Source organism: Rhamphochromis longiceps, linkage group LG19 (genome assembly GCF_057381845.1).
Source record: "Rhamphochromis longiceps isolate RC_006_pf linkage group LG19, R_longiceps_female_GT1.1, whole genome shotgun sequence".
Classification (NCBI taxonomy): domain Eukaryota; kingdom Metazoa; phylum Chordata; class Actinopteri; order Cichliformes; family Cichlidae; genus Rhamphochromis; species Rhamphochromis longiceps.
Genome location: NC_140575.1, coordinates 32370299 through 32386079, shown reverse-complemented (window position 1 = coordinate 32386079; position 15781 = coordinate 32370299). Strand labels below are relative to the sequence as shown.

The 15781-nt window shown below is 43.1% G+C and overlaps 1 protein-coding gene across 2 annotated transcripts in view; it reads right to left on the bottom strand.

Moving 5' to 3' along the window:
• Window positions 1-15781, bottom strand: part of LOC146647181 (formin) — a 51240-nt gene that overhangs the window by 32215 nt on the left and 3244 nt on the right. Inside the window, exons 3-6 of one of the 2 annotated variants that reach the window (XM_085392083.1) lie at window positions 10425-10591; window positions 5466-5586; window positions 2362-2423; window positions 323-1029 (exon numbers count right to left, since the gene is read on the bottom strand). In XM_085392083.1, the coding sequence (XP_085248209.1) occupies window positions 323-1029; window positions 2362-2423; window positions 5466-5586; window positions 10425-10591 (1057 nt within the window). Of the gene's footprint in view, window positions 1-322; window positions 1030-2361; window positions 2424-5465; window positions 5587-5716; window positions 8109-10424; window positions 10592-15781 lie in introns of those variants that run through there. The other variant, XM_085392084.1, reaches the window with a different exon arrangement.

The following is a 15781-nucleotide window of genomic DNA, read 5'->3' as shown; positions in this document are numbered from 1 at the left end:
CTGAAGTTTGATTTTGAAGTATTAGCTTAAAGTTTAACATAAAAAAACAAAACACCCCCCACAATTTACAATATAATGGCTAAATCTATGGTTATAGATTTTTTGGGGACCATGACACACAGTGTGGGACATTTTAAGAGGCAGTAAATTCTGTAGTGTGGTGTGGTGGACAAACCCTGTAAGTGCACCACAGATTTTCAATGACATCAAACCTAGTTTGGCATTTTTTTGCTTCACTTTCACTTGTTAGAGTTTGCAGATCTATAAAAAAACCTAAGCTGTAAACTGAAGTCCAGTGGAGTGGATCCTGTCTTATACGTACTTGTTGTCCTGTATCTGGATCCGGGTCCAGTACAGAGGCTTCATGGGACACGCAGGCTCGACGGCAGGTTTCCGTGGGGCCATGTCTGCTTTCTGGCCGAGACCGAATCCCCCCATAGGTGGAGGAGGCGGGGGGCCCATTCCTGGAGGAGGGGGAGGAGGAGGTGGGCCACTGCCAGGTAAGCCGGGAGGGGGAGGTGGTGGAGGAGGTGGGGGCGGTGGGCCACCCCCAGGGGGAGGAGGTGGTGGTGGAGGGGGTGGCGGCGGGGCTCCAGTGTTGCCCGGCAAAGGAGGAGGAGGAGGGGGTACTGGTGGCCCTGAGAAACCTGGTAGAGGAGGAGGAGGTGGCGGTGGCGGCGGCGGCGGCGGTGCAGAAGGCCCTTGGTCCATTTCAGCCTTTAGATTCAGTCCGATCGAGTCCAAGTTGAGTTTTTTCGGTAGGTTCTGACTGGGGCTTTGAGCGAGCCCGCCTCCATCGCCCCCGGGGCTCTTAATGAACGTCTCCCGGTCCGTCTGGATACCCACAGTGCGGCAGGTCTTGGTTATGGGGTCATCTCCGGTGAACACAGCAACATCGCGGACCTCACGGCGTTCCCGTCCTGCGTTGTACGGCTTGTCTCCTTCCAAACTGGCAATGACTCCCTCCAGGTGTGATATGGAGACCGCGTGCTCACCACGCAGCTGGAACATCTTAAACTCAAACTCTGACTGTAAGAAGAAAATTGCCATGAGAACAAATCCAGAGTATCAGCAACTTTAGTCATTTCCCACCATCCAACAGAACCGTATCAGGCGGTAGACGGCGTTTTCCCTGAGATGAATTTGGACTAGAGTGCCTACTTATTCTTCCAAGTACACGCTTCTTTATTTAAAGAGGGTATTATATCGCTTCATCTTTGTTTTTAGCTTTATTCCAATTAAATGTTTCCCTCAGGTTAGTTTCCAATTCTTACAGTAAAATCCCCAAAGTCCAATTTTTATTTGACATTTCAAACAAGGAGAACCAAACAAAGCAAAGCACTGATTTTAAAGATAAACTGTTTTGCAATAAATCTTACACATGTTCCTTATTAACTCATGTCAGTTTAGAAATAGAATTAGCCCAGCCTTTGTTGTGGTTCGACTACGGTACATGTTTCTCTGTGTCAGCAGTGGATTTGAAAGATTACAACAAAATTAATGTCTTTCACCAGAAATTCAGGAGGTCAGACTTTTTCGTGGGAGTGGCCCAGAGAGCAAATTATCATCAGTGGCACAAATTCTATAACACAGCCAGAACTTTAGTCTGTCTCTTTCATTTTTCTAAGAGCAAATTTGTTTAAATAGGCAGATAAAACATATTTCAAATTCTTCCAAATCACCGTTTTTGAAAAATGATAAACTAAAAATTTTAAGGGACATTTGATGGGAGCCATCTGTGTGTGCTTGTGTGTGTGAAAGGACTGAACAGCTGGAAGTTGTAATAGTACACATTAAGTAACCCAAGTTTGCCTCAAGACTTATATTATAGCAAGCGCTTTTAAATTGGTTTGTTCATTTATAATTGCTTCATTTTTCCCACCATCTGAGATCTCTGTTCTCTGCATAATGTCAGGATTGTAAAACTCCAATTACATTTCATATATCATATGAACATACGTTTGTCCATCGAAGTTTGACAGGCTTGATGTTAGTTCATCACCTGAATAGCTCAAAGGTTCCAGCCTTTTAGTTTGCATACTGAAGCTCCTCCAGCTGAGTATTTCATGCTTACTTAGTGCCATCTTGTGGTCATAACCGTCATCTGCTATGAGAACCCAAATTCCTACAGCTGAACTTGTGATTCATTTATATATCTTGCACAAATGTACAGCTAAAGCTCGAACCACACTGAAGTTTAATTCCCTAACTGTGTGCTATAACACGCCTGTCATGACTCAGATGTAAGACCACACTGTCTCTGTTGCCTGCATCAGTATTAGTTTAGTTCTTTTTTGTCCCTTGACCTTTTTTGCTCATTTTTCCCTGTGTCTGGTTTACTGCAGTCATGAGAAAACTTACATGCATCTTTTCCAGCTCTTCCTTGCACTCTCTCTTCAGCTGCAAGAGGGCAGCCTGGTGCTCTGGAAGAATGCAGAACAAAGGCACATTAATGAAGCATATTCTACATATACTGTGGGGAAAATAAGTAATGAACGCGTCACCAATTAGACCACTAAAAGTGCTCTTGACATGAAATTTTCCATAGACGTCGGTAACAACCCGTCCAATGCACACAGGCAAAGAAATCAATCCATAGATGTCCAGAAATTAAGCTGTGTGTCAACATCACCAAATTGGTGATGTCTTTAGTACTTTACTTTTACAAGACTCAGTAATCACTGCTCACTGTTTTCCAATTATTTTTATAAAAGGGTGTTGAATTATGAATTGATTCAACATATGAATATTTCAACATCAACTTCATCTGTGAAACAGAGCCAGCTCAACAACGTGTACAGCAGCCTTTAAACATGATAAAAATACTAGAGAAGGGCGGATCGCTTTCACTAAACAACTCAACCAACCAGTTTCATACCATGCTGCCGGCTAAAGAAACACCAATAGAAAACATTTAGATAAAAGATGCTGGTCTGGTTTCACTGACAGAATGAAAAACAAACAAAACTTGCTTGAGATTCATAATGTTATAATAATGTAGCTTATGTGCAAGCTCATTAAGGCAGACTGGTATTCACTCATCCAACCGCCTGCATTCTGGGGCACTTGTGCCGCTAGTTTATTCTTTACATCACTTCCACTTTCCCACACTGTTACACTGGGTTCTGTCATCTCTCTGGCTGGATCAATTTTCCTGCCTTCAATGAGCTAATCAGTCTCTGTTCCACGTGCCTGAAATCTAAGAACTCATCTGTGACGCTGCCTTTTCAGACATTCATTTGTGCAATTCGCCTCCTTCCCATCTATATTTTCCCATCTAATGCTGCCCAGTTTTGAATCCTGGGTCTCCACCTGCTTCTTCTCTGCCATCACCTGCATCCTAGCAGGGCTTTAAAACCTAAGGGCCAGTTTGTCCTGACAAACAGTCTAATCCGGCCTTGTGGACTGCTTTGAAAAACATAAAGGAGTACAAAACTTTGCACTTTTACCCATATTTTCTGAATTTTTACAGCTTTTTCTACCCTCATGGCCATTTATACCACACCAACATAATTAACTAACATATAAATAATTAAAAAGACAGAAAAGAAAATAGTTGAAACTGTGCTTCTTTTTTATATCAACACATCTGTGGGATTAAAGGTGTAGCTGAACTTCTGTACAGTGACAGAAAAAGGGTGTTTCACTGCTCTGGTCCACTTAAGATTAAAGTGGGCTGACATCCCTGATCTGGGATCTCCAGAGTCTAATCGCCAAAGAATATATCACTCCAACTATGTCCGTCAATAAATCAATTCTTTCAACTGATCTCTTCTCACTGACATATTTATGGCCACATGTTTATTTTCAGATTATAACAGAATCCAAATACAATATTAATGTTAACTTTCAACGCTACTTGATCTCACTGTCACACGCACGCACACACACTTGTTTATTAACTACAGCTATAACTGTTCTGTTGAACGCTTCTGCTGACGAGTCAAGTCTTAGTTTAAACTAATTTCTGTCCAATTTGAAGTTAGTTGTAGTGACTAACAAACAACAAACGCTAACCCTAAACACTACATGCCAAAAAAAAGAAGAAGATTGATTTGTGGCTCTCATCAGCGACATAAAGACTTCATTTCCAGAGTCTGTAATCTGTAAATTAACAAATACTTTAAAGATATGATTGCATGCACGGTTTATACAGTCTATATGGCTTATAGCCTGGACTTTGCTCTGCTTCTTAAATTCCACACACACACTACTGTATTTGACAAGAGCAAAGCTGGAACACGGGACCCAGATCACTGCACTGGAATAATCCATTTTAGCTAGTCTTTCTCTGGGATGAAGCTACACCACAGAGAACAGCCAACATCTGTTGCACTGCTGCTGTGATTTAATGCTAGGCTGTAATATAATCACCTTTAACTTGTGTGTATCATTGCACCTTTTAAAGAACACATCAGGCTAAACATGGCAAGTTGCCAGGACAATCCTCATTTTCCCCCTTCTCCACTTTGAGCCACACATGGTGCCCTGTGGTGCAATAACAACAAAAAAATGGCATCATTAAGGTGCAGACACAGCCTCATAGTGCTCTTAGATGAAAGGTCTTACATACCGACACTGAAGCTTTTATCTCAGACACGTAAAGCGTGAGCATTCGAGGGTTAGATGATAGGGGTGCTGTCTTTGTTTCTGGGTTTTAAAGTTGAACATTGACATCATTTACAAGGCTAATCAGCGCGAGGCCTGTTGGTGTAGGCTTAGCTGGTGTGACTCTTAGTCAGCATTCCTGGTTTTAAGTGTAAATACAGGCAGCACCGCCTGAGGCGACGTCCACACTACATAGATTTGAAAACAGCGTTTTCAGACAAAAACGCTCCGCGTCCACACCATCCTTTTCAGTCATTTTCACAGAGTTGCGCGTCCACATTGTAACGGCCAAAAACTCTCACGTTCCAGTCCTGTGCATGCATGAAACGCAAGAAGATTCAACCTGCCTCATTTCTGTCTGCCGCTTATTTACTTTCTGTCTCTTTGAAATATCGCAGCAAAATGTTGAGGAAAAGCAGCGAGTTTTTTTAAATGGACTAACAATGAGGTGGAGTTGTTGCTGCGAGAAACACAGAAGTACAAAGGTGCAAAAGCGAGCGAGAATTAAAGAATTTGAAGAAAAGCTCTCTGGAGCGCGTGCAGACTGTCAAAATTGAGAGCAAACAAAACAAGTGCTGTATAACACCCTCCGCTATCTAGGTTTAATTGGTCACATGACTGCATCTTATGACTGAAATGCGTCGTCGTTTTAGGAAGTCTCCGTTTTTGCTGTCCACACTGCAACGTGAAAGCACCGTTTTCAAATGTACGCGTTTTCGAAAGCGTTTTCAAAACGCTGCGTTTTCCATCAGCGAAAACGCCGCCTCAGTGTGGACAGGAGGCCAAAACGGATGCGCTTTCAAATGAAAACACATTAGTGTGGACGTAGCCTAAGCCTACAAGCTTGTGGTTCTTACCTGCTTCGGTGTACTTGAGCCCCACCTTCTCTTCTTCATCCTTGGGTTTGGGTGGTGGCCACACAGCCTGAAGACGCCCTGGAGTCCGGTCCTCACTGTCTGTAGGAGACGTGACTTCTGTCTATGAGAAGAAAACAAAGAAACAAAAATCTTTAAGCTATGTATTTATTATAAAGACATGAAATAAAGTCTTAAGACTTAAATTCAACAGTACATGTGACTTAAAATATAATAATTGTGTAACTACATACAATAGCTTCTTTGGGACTTTTGACCTCCTTGCCAGGAGATTTGGTGGTTCTCTCAAATATCGACCTCAGGTTTTCCTTATCGTTTTTTATTTTCTTTTTCACCGCCTCCAGATCTACAGCTTCTGTCTTCTCCTTTTTGGTGGTCCTGGGCCCGAGGAGGTTTTTGAAGGTTTCGTAGGCCACGTCTGAGGTCGTCTTTCTCTCAAGAGTGGAAGCTGGAGTTTCTGGAGTTTTCGCTCCTGAAACAACTTCTCCTTCTGCAGACTCTTTTTTGCTTCCTAAAGAATCTCCCTCCTGCCCATTGACTGAGTTTTTTGGGTCATCATTGTCCAGCTTAAGCAGATGACTGAGTTGTCCCACTATGGTGCTTTTAGTTTCTGTAATAGATTTAGGTTCAGTGTACTTTTTCATAGGAGAGCCTGTCTTCTGTTCAGGGAAGAGCTTGGCTTTGTTCACAGACTTCTTGAGGTTAAGCAGAGCCAGCTCAGAATCCTTCTCCCTCTGCTTGATCTCTGACACAACCTCCCTATCTTCCCCTGCCCCTCCTTTCTTCAGCACCCGCAAACCACTGAATAGAGCAGGCATTTGAAAGGACAGTGGTGAAGAGATTTCTGCACCTCTGGATGGAGATGAGGTGGACGAAGCCGATGATGTGCTTGTCTTAGGAGTTTTTGTTAGCTTAGCATCTGGACCAGAAACTGCCTGGCTGTCACTTTTAGTCTTTTTAGATGGAGAAGATGGCGACAAGGGTTTTTTAAAGCCAGTGTCTGACTGTTCCTCTGGAGAGGATGTTGGGACCGAGGCTTTATGAGTCTCAGGGCTGGAGGGAACAGAGGAGGATATCTGGCTGGAACGAAGTTCAACCGTTTGCTCAGCTGGTTCTTCCTCTTGTGTACCGTCTGTCTGTTTTGTAGGAGAAGCCACATTAGCATCACTGTCTGCAGATTCCAAAGACTGATTTCCAGAGATTATTGAGGGAACTGGTTCAGAGCAATCTATTCCATCATACTCCTCACTCTCACCTGTTCCCACATCTCCAGCAACCAATGGTTCTGCACTCTCAGACACTGTGGGAGCACTTTCCTTGGGAGTGTAGCCTGTTCTCTGTTTGGAAAGTGAAGAAAGCTGAACTGTCTTAGAGATACTTCTGCCAGCAAACCTGCTGGAATATAACATAGCCTCTACGCGGGATCTCTCTGTACGTTTGTGTGTTCTAAACATGGGCACTTGTAGCGCTGCTTCATTGGCATCTCCGTCCTCTTGGTCTACTTTTTTACCGTCCTCCTCCGATAGAGTAGACTTCTTGGCCTCATGAGCTGCTTCGTCGTCCTCATTTTCATTGTCACTATGCGTTTCCACCCTAGTGACCTGGACCAGATCTGGGTCAAGCGGGGCTTCAGCTGCTGCTTTAACCTGCTCGCCAGAGTCGCTGATTGATGATTCGACCTTTTGCACTGTACGACCGGTAGCAGTCACATCACCCTGAGCCGAATCCTTCCTCCTTTGGAGTTTGTTCTCAGCATTAACAGATTGACTGTCCTCAGCGTCATACGTCTCCCCATCTGGAAGCTCTTTAAATGAGACCAGCACAGCACACTCTACATCCGAAGAGGGAGAGCGATCCCGCGTGAAGAAATTGCTCAAGACACCTCGGAGACTGGGCTGTTTGCCCTGTTCAAATAAGTCACTACTTGCACTGTCCATTTTTGTTACTCCAACTAAGAGCAGATGTAAACCAGCACAAGTAGACGCTCCAGCAAACTGTCCGTTTAAAATGTCACACAAAAAGTTTGTCACCCCACCTCTAGTTAGCCAAGCTGCTCCTATTCCACCTCTGGCGTTGGCTGGGAACAAAAGGGCTTTGTGTGGACAAAACTCCACAGCTCCTCTTACCTTCTCCTGGAGGGGAGGGTGCCAATAACAAAAACTATCCTGTAATCCTGTTTAGTGACACACTCACAGGTTCCATGTGGTGGACTTTACTATTTTCACATAAAGACGTCTACTGCCTTTGTTTTCAGAGGTACAGCCAAGTCTCCCCCTTGCGAGCGAGATTCCCATGACGCTGCAAGTGAAGTCAATCTGTTCAGTGGCTGGAAGCATGTCCTGCTGTAATCTCCCTGGGACAGCAGGAGAAAACCGTTCACCTGCCTTTCACAATAGCATTTCCTAGTGTTCAGCGAGTCGGGAGGTATTTTCCCATAAAACTGCAGGACACAAGTCTCTGCTGTGCTGGTGTACAATCCCAAACCTGTGACTTGAACAATGTTTCCAAGCTGAGACTCTCTTCTTTTGCGTCGATCTGTCTTGGTTCACAAACAAAACAAAACCTTGTGTGTGCTGCTGTGTGAGAAAACGCTGTCAGACTTCACTGCTCTACCCAGTCTGGGAATGCCTTCCTTCAGGCCCCTCCCTTACTGGGAGGAGTGCCTTGCTCTACAGGTGTCTGATTACCCATGCTCACTTCCTTATGGGTAGTGAGATAAGGCAGAAAACAGTCACTGTGTGGTCAGGTACAGAGAAGCAGAGGTCCAGCTAGGATTACACTATTAAGCAGTGAACTACAGCAGCAAAGTGCTAAAGATGAGATTAGTCAGCATGACCACTGCCAGCTCTAATATGCTAATATGCTAACATGATTAGCAGCTTATAAATGGGACCGAATTTGGCAAGAAAGCAATGCGATTTTATTCACCTACCTTAAGTGCGAGCATGACACACTGTGTGTACTGAGCGCTGACAATTTAGACCCAAACTGGAATATTAGCTTTGTTAACAGTTTCTAAAGAGGTTTTTAAAAACTGTAAAGTGCTAGCTGCAAGGTAATGCTAGCATTCTATTAATAATATGTGATAAGGTAGAAATAGTTGAAAACAGGACAAATGAACAACTTTCTGGGCTTTGAACCGTCTATGTTGGTCAGCCTAAAACTGGTTAGAAACGCTCTATAGGGTTTGGATCAAGGTCAGCAGGTGGTGGGGTAGAAAGTTCAAATTGCTGTTTCCTTAGCAACCACAGGTCCCCCTTCCTGCATTCCTTCAGACTGCTGGACTTTCTCTCTCTTGTTTATCTATATGTGCAAAAAAGTGTTTGTACACATACAGTAACATTGTAAAGTGTCGAGCACTGCGCTATGAAAACTACAAACAGTGACCGCTTCTGTGGTTGTGGCATTATTTTATGTAAGAGTAGTGGCATTTCACCCCACAGTAGGCTGCTCGGGTTGGCTGTGCTAGAAAGAGCCCCACTGACAGACACTGTGACGTGAACTGATATGCGATTACAGGCCGAATATCATGTAAACGCTACAGATAAAAATACTTTTCCCCACTCACATAACTGGGTGGTGTCCCTGCCTCCCTGCCTTTGTGTTTTCACCTGTACACACACTAAAAGCCATTATGCACAGCTGAGGTGCGTTTTTCTAATACCATAAACCAAACCGAATGGCAATGAAGCCACGCCACACATAATGCTGTCACTCAAAACAACACACAGGACCTAATTATATGCAACGTGCCCTTATGCTGGTATGCCATCTGATTATGCCCACAGGCAGATCTGTTATGGTGTATTAGTAAACAATGCATGTCTTGAGCTGATACACTACCCACCTAAAACCGCACCCAGATAATCTCCCACAGGAATGTCTCTGCTCTGGAGCACTTCAAGTACTCCAGAGGTTTTACATATAATGTTCTGACGCACACTGTTCAACAGGATTACATATTTCACATACTCAGGAAAATAATTTGTGTTGCCATTTCTCTTTAATGGGAAAATGTCACCAATTACCTTAAAAAAAAACAAAAAAACATGAACATATAAGAGCATACCAAGGCTGAAATTGAAAGTCACTTTCATTTCTCTTAATGTGAGAGTTTCAAGTGGAAGGCTTCCCACTCAGCTTTGGTTTAGAACTGTAGTCTACAGATTAGGATTCATGACCTATTTCTAAGGATTCATGATCAGGTGGTTAGATGCCAGAGTAGACACAAATCCCCATGAGTCCCCGGTGGGTGGGGTGGGGGGGTAACTGCTGGAGAACATTGTTCTGGATGTGGAAACAGTCAAGTGTGAAACTGGATTTTTCTGAGTTGCCAAGTATATCAGAGCTCTACTGAAGGCTGGAAACGATAGGCTCATCAGAGATGTTTTTTTCATAATAAAACATAAATTAACAATTTTCAACTTTTCAGCCGCTGACACTGATAAATGCCACAATACACTAACAGCAGCCAAAAAGCCCAACATCACCTCATACGGATATTTGGCTGCATTTTACAAAAAAAAGGAATTTGTTTAACTTTACAGCAATGCGTTTGCAAAACTGGTTTGTGAAAGCACTGCTACACTCTGCATGGATGTGCTGCAAACATAATGCTGGGAGTATTTTAGATGATGGAGCAGCTCTGCGGGACAAACTGTGCAATGTAACCATTTCTAAATGACTTCAAGCACCTTTTTCTTTGTTAGCTTCTGTAAGAAACGAATAAAGAAATGTACCAATACAAATTTGGATCCATGACCCATTTGTAAGGATTCATGATCCGGATGTTAGATAACAATATCGATATCATCTGTACTGAAATATTACACCAATACTGGCACATATTTGATAACATATACATATTTGACTATCACTCATAAATTGGCATCTATGTGCAAATGCTTATAAAATAATAAAAAAAAAGAAAAGAAATCTCACCGTGCATTCCAGCTTGGGATAATATGGAGTATCCCCAATAATGTCATCCTCGGGAGGTGTGATGCGTAGGAAATCCAGGTGATCAGGCCGTGGAACATGTGAAAGGGTCTCCTGAGGGTCATCGCCATCCAGCGTCCAAATATCATCCTGACGCAAGAGGGACTCTTCTACGAAGACACAAAGAAGCATGCAGCCACAGGGCTTCGTTAATGGTCGCAGCTGTGTAAGACATCGTGCCGCAAATTAATTGGAAAAACAGGCGCAGTCGCATGTGTGATGGGTAAATAAGCAGCTCTGACTGTTTTCCTGTGTAACCTTCAGGGAAACAGCAGTGATGAGAGGTAGGAAGCAGACATCGAAATCTCTTAGCATCAAAGAAACAACAAGTGAGACCCTCTAATGTGCAGACTGGAGGGTACACAGCTATTTTAAAATCAACTCTTGGCCCAGTCTCCACCAACAACACCACCAGAAAACTACATTGATCCAATTATGAGAAAGGCTAGAGAAATCGAGTAGCCTATACTGACTAATATTAATGTGCATTCACAGCATATTCCCTGCAGCAGACAACATTAGATCAGTCAGCATTCCTACTGTACTGCAGCAGTGAAGTCAGTTGTGGGTAGGTGTGATTAGTGTAAAACCAGTGTTCAGTCATCCTAAGGACCTGATGGAGCGAGAATAAAAGACCTGGGGAAGACTGCCCTCTGCTGGCTGTGCAGTGCAATGAGATCATGGAGAAACAGATCTACAAAGAGACAACGTATATTTTAAAATGCAGGCAGGAACTCAGCATCTCTGTGCAGTGTTGTGTGCATTTCAAACCAGCTGACAATATTTGCTTCTCAGAGGCGCACTGCACACACAGAATCAGCAGCAGCCTGCAGAACTCGGTACTGACTACAGGAACCATGCAGAGAGTGCCAACACAGAACAAAAAAAACCCCAGTGTCACGTTCTTACCAAGTGCACAGAAACATGATATATCATGCCTTGATGCATGAATTCACTACCTCAAGGGAGTTGATCAAGCAAGCTAAAAGAGGAAAATAACATATACACACACACACACACACACACACACACACACACACACACACACACACACACACACACACACACACACACACACACACACACACACACACACACACACACACACACACACACACACACACACACACACACACACACACACACAAGGCAGGACAAGAATAAAAGAGAGAAGGAGAGAACACAGAGAGGAGGAGGGTATAGATCTTGGCGACCTCAATTTCCTTCAGCTGTAAGACAACACCTTGACCTGCATGGGCAGAATTATGAGATCGACAGTGAGAAATATATGTGAATTCCTATCCAGCAGGAAGCAATACATCCCCTATCTTGTGTATGTGATAAGTAACCTTGAAGAGAACATGCAGCACTCATTTCCAAGAACTTGGAAGTCCCCTGGAAAAGATCCCCGAAGTTTTTAAATTTAGTTATTCGAGCGCACACATAAAAACTAAATGGGAGGCCTCGTTGAAATATGAAAGAGCTGACACACAATCATTCATTATGAGACAGCAGCGATGCCTGCAGTCCACCAACTGGACTGAGAGCAGTGTGTGTGTGTGGTAGTAGGATTAGATTAATAACTTTTCATTATGATAATGCTGCACTGCATGGTCCCACAGTAGGAACTGCTGACTGTGGGCTGGTATGGTTCCAAATGCAGACTTAAGTCCAGTCTGAGCCAAGGAAAGAGACTACTGACGAAAACCAGCTCTCCCCATAATTACTGCTTCATAGACGAGGGTTTAACGGACAGAACACTATCCACCTGCAACACACACAAACATCATCACTTTTTTTTGCTACATTCCTCCACGTCTCCAAAAATACTTTTTACCATAAAACAACATTGAACACTTTCATGTTTACTGTTACACTTCACCTGGTTGACAACCAACAAGTGTTTGATTGCAATATTTGTAAAGGTGGCCGACACTGCTACCATCTGTACAGGAAGAGGAAAGAACACATCTGTCTCCCTGCCAGCCGACACACTACAGTGCAGCTCCAATGCCACTGATGTATGCTATAAATGCAATATGAATAAATGCACAGACACTGCAAAGAAATAAACAACACAAATACTGATGCAGGACTCTTAGATGCATTAGGTAATAAGGCATTTAATAATTGGGGAGTTGATATACTACTAGCATGCATGCACACAGTTTACCATCCCTGAGGAAAGCTGCCCACTTATTACATTGAATCTCCTTCCCTGCTGCTCTAAAAGCCAAGACTGAATCAGTGTCCATAACTGAGTGAACACAGGCTGCAGATGTGTGTGTGTGTTGTGTCTGCTGGCTCACATGAAATGTGACATAAATAATGCACTAAACTGGATAATCCCAAGCCTAAGACAACATAAGTGCACCAAATATACACACAGCACAAAGTCTGAATGCAAAGACTTGAATTGACACCACCTTTTGGACACCATCAGAGGTTTCTGAAGAAAAAGCAAAAAGGTGCGGACGACCAACCTGCTGAGAGCAGCAATTTGAAGATGATGTGGTTATGTAAGCATTCTGATTTTAACAATAAGTGTGTGCTCGGTGTGGCTCAGAGACAATCTTATGTCCGAACCTGACAGGTGGATGCTGTTGTCAGGGTTGATGGATTTATCTGCCAGTCACTCCGCCAACTGTTCATCCGGTGGTCAGAGATAGCACTGTGAAAGCTGTATTGAGCACTCCAGAACAGACAAAAAAAGCCCTAAAACCACATTTTAAAAAGCCTTAAACGAATGACATTAGATCAGCCAGATACTCCATCTGCCCACAACAGCTTAAATTCACATTCTGATTTAAGGCTCAAAACAGATTTGGTCAGTGTGCCCTATTTTATCCACTAAAGTCTAACCTTATCATTCATAGTAAAAAGAACGCGGCCATATGGCATGGTGAGTACATCTGGCAGCCTCCACCCCCATCAATCACTTTTAGCCAAGAAGGAGAATCATTGGCTTTTATATAAATCATGAAAAATTCACGATTCTTAAATCACCCGGTCTCTTTTCTGCCCATCGCGGCCATTTTTCTCCCCTCTACACAGGCTATTGGCGGGACATGGCCATCAGGATGTCCGATTGATTGGTTTGGCAGCATTAGAGACCATAAAGACGGCCACAAGCAGAAAACTCTGGGAGGACTACTGCAGTGTCCTGGCTTAGAGCTGAAGCAGAAATGTAGCATGACACAATGCTCAGAGACATGCACTGCACAACTGAAATGCAGTAATTGCTCTGCTGAAGCTGGGTGCTTTTCATTGTGCCTGGCAAGCCACTAATTGGGAGATGGGGAATTTGGTCAACTCCCACCAGCGAGTGTTGGTTTTAAAATAGCAGAAACACTGAGGAGGAAGCCAGTTAGAGCTTCACATGGTAAGAAGCAACAAGAAGCATTAAGATGGAACATGGCTAACGCTTGTTAGCGTGGGCTTGTCATTTATTAAAGCAGACAAGTTATAATTTATAAGACAGACCTTTGTGCCCAGATTCCCTGTATGTGGTATGCAGCTTAAAGTAACTATGCAAGGAAGACTTCATTATCTGAAAACAGCTGGCCCTTGTCCTCATTGGGTGTAACAATGCTGCATGGTCATGCATGCCCAGTTGAATGACAGCTAGGAGCAGTGATACGCGCTCAGTTTCATATGACCTTGGTAAAACATATTGGGTAATCAGATTATGGTATTGGCTGCCATATGTCACAGGAATTGAGGAAGGGAACTGAAGATGGGAGTGGGGTATAGAGAAAGATTAATCCCCAAACAGGCTGAAAGCTGCATAATCATGTATTAGCAATACTGCCATAACAAGAACTGGATCACAAAAATATCTGAGATGTGACTGGAAGTGTAGTTATACTCAGCTCTATGCAGACTTAAATCATTGTCCGAGCTCAGCTCATCATTTCTGCCCAGATGCAGTGCAGAAGCTCTACAAACCACCTCAGCAACCAATCACAGACAGCTAAGCTAGCTAAAGTCTACTTTCTTCTGAATCAGGGCTGATTGTACTTTTTAAAATATTAAGAGGTGAAAGTCAACACCAAGATAACACAGAGAAAAGCAAATTTGCACCTTAGTAAATGCATTAGACATTACATTAGCCAAACTGCAGGGCATGAGCATTGGCACATGAAGTAAACAATAGAATGTGTCACTTTAAAATTACCACCCGCATGATCACACTCATTAATAAGAACAAAAGCATCAATAAGAGGGGCCAGATTAAAGAGCCCAGATCATAATTAGTTCGACATTTGCAAACCATGAAGGTCCAGGCTCCACACTGACCCACTTAGCGCCTTTTGGCTGTTCCCTGTGATGTTCATTTATCTGCGTTAACATCTAAAGTGTATTCAGTTATCAAAAGGGCAATCGAGTAAACAGCAGAGGGAATTCATTTAAAATTAAAGCCTTCGCTTTGGGACTTGTGGAGCACGTGGACAGTATGATGCAAGGTCTTGGTTTCAATATTACTTTGGAAACCTGCTTGAAATATAAAAACCGATCAGGAAAAAAAGAAAAATAACGGCAGTCAAATTTCATACATTTTATATTGTGGCTACGTAGGGAAGCACATAAAACAACTTCCTTTCACTGGGTGTTGATCCTAATCACTTCCACATGAGCTATTCTGGACTATTTATTTCTCTATCTGCCCCTTAGTTTGGCTCCAGCTCATCTCTTTTCTCCCATCAGCCACCGAGCTGAGCATTGTTGGCCTGTATGTGATGTAACTCAAAGACCCCAAGTTCCTTAAAAAAAAAAAATTCAGCACTGTCGCTGAAGTGTGGGCAAAGTAGCTGCATAGACCGACATAAAAATAGCTAAATATTGCCTGCAGTCCACGAGTGCATTAAATAATCAATGGAAGGCCATCTGTTTGCTTTTGGAGATTAGAGTGAGGATTTTCAATGGGCTCTTTAACCATGTTACAGAGATACTAAATTTAATAAGATGGAATCACTGAAAGCAGCATAAACTTGGGTCGTGCAGTCTGGAGCAGGTAAAGCTGAAACCCACACTGAGGGTAAACGGTGACAGAATAGCATGACCACAGAGCTAAACACAGGCTGGAGGAAGAGAGAGAAATCGTCAGTCACACTGACATCACTGAACTCAGCTTATACCACGTACGGCTTTGCAAAGATTACACAGGGAACGCCGTGGGTTTTCAATCCCATTATTTCCGTCATTGTCAGAATCTCATACAAGAAGACAGATTATTACAAGAGGAAATGAGATGTACAAATAAGGAAATCCGAATCCATTCTGTTTTCTGTAGCCCTTCC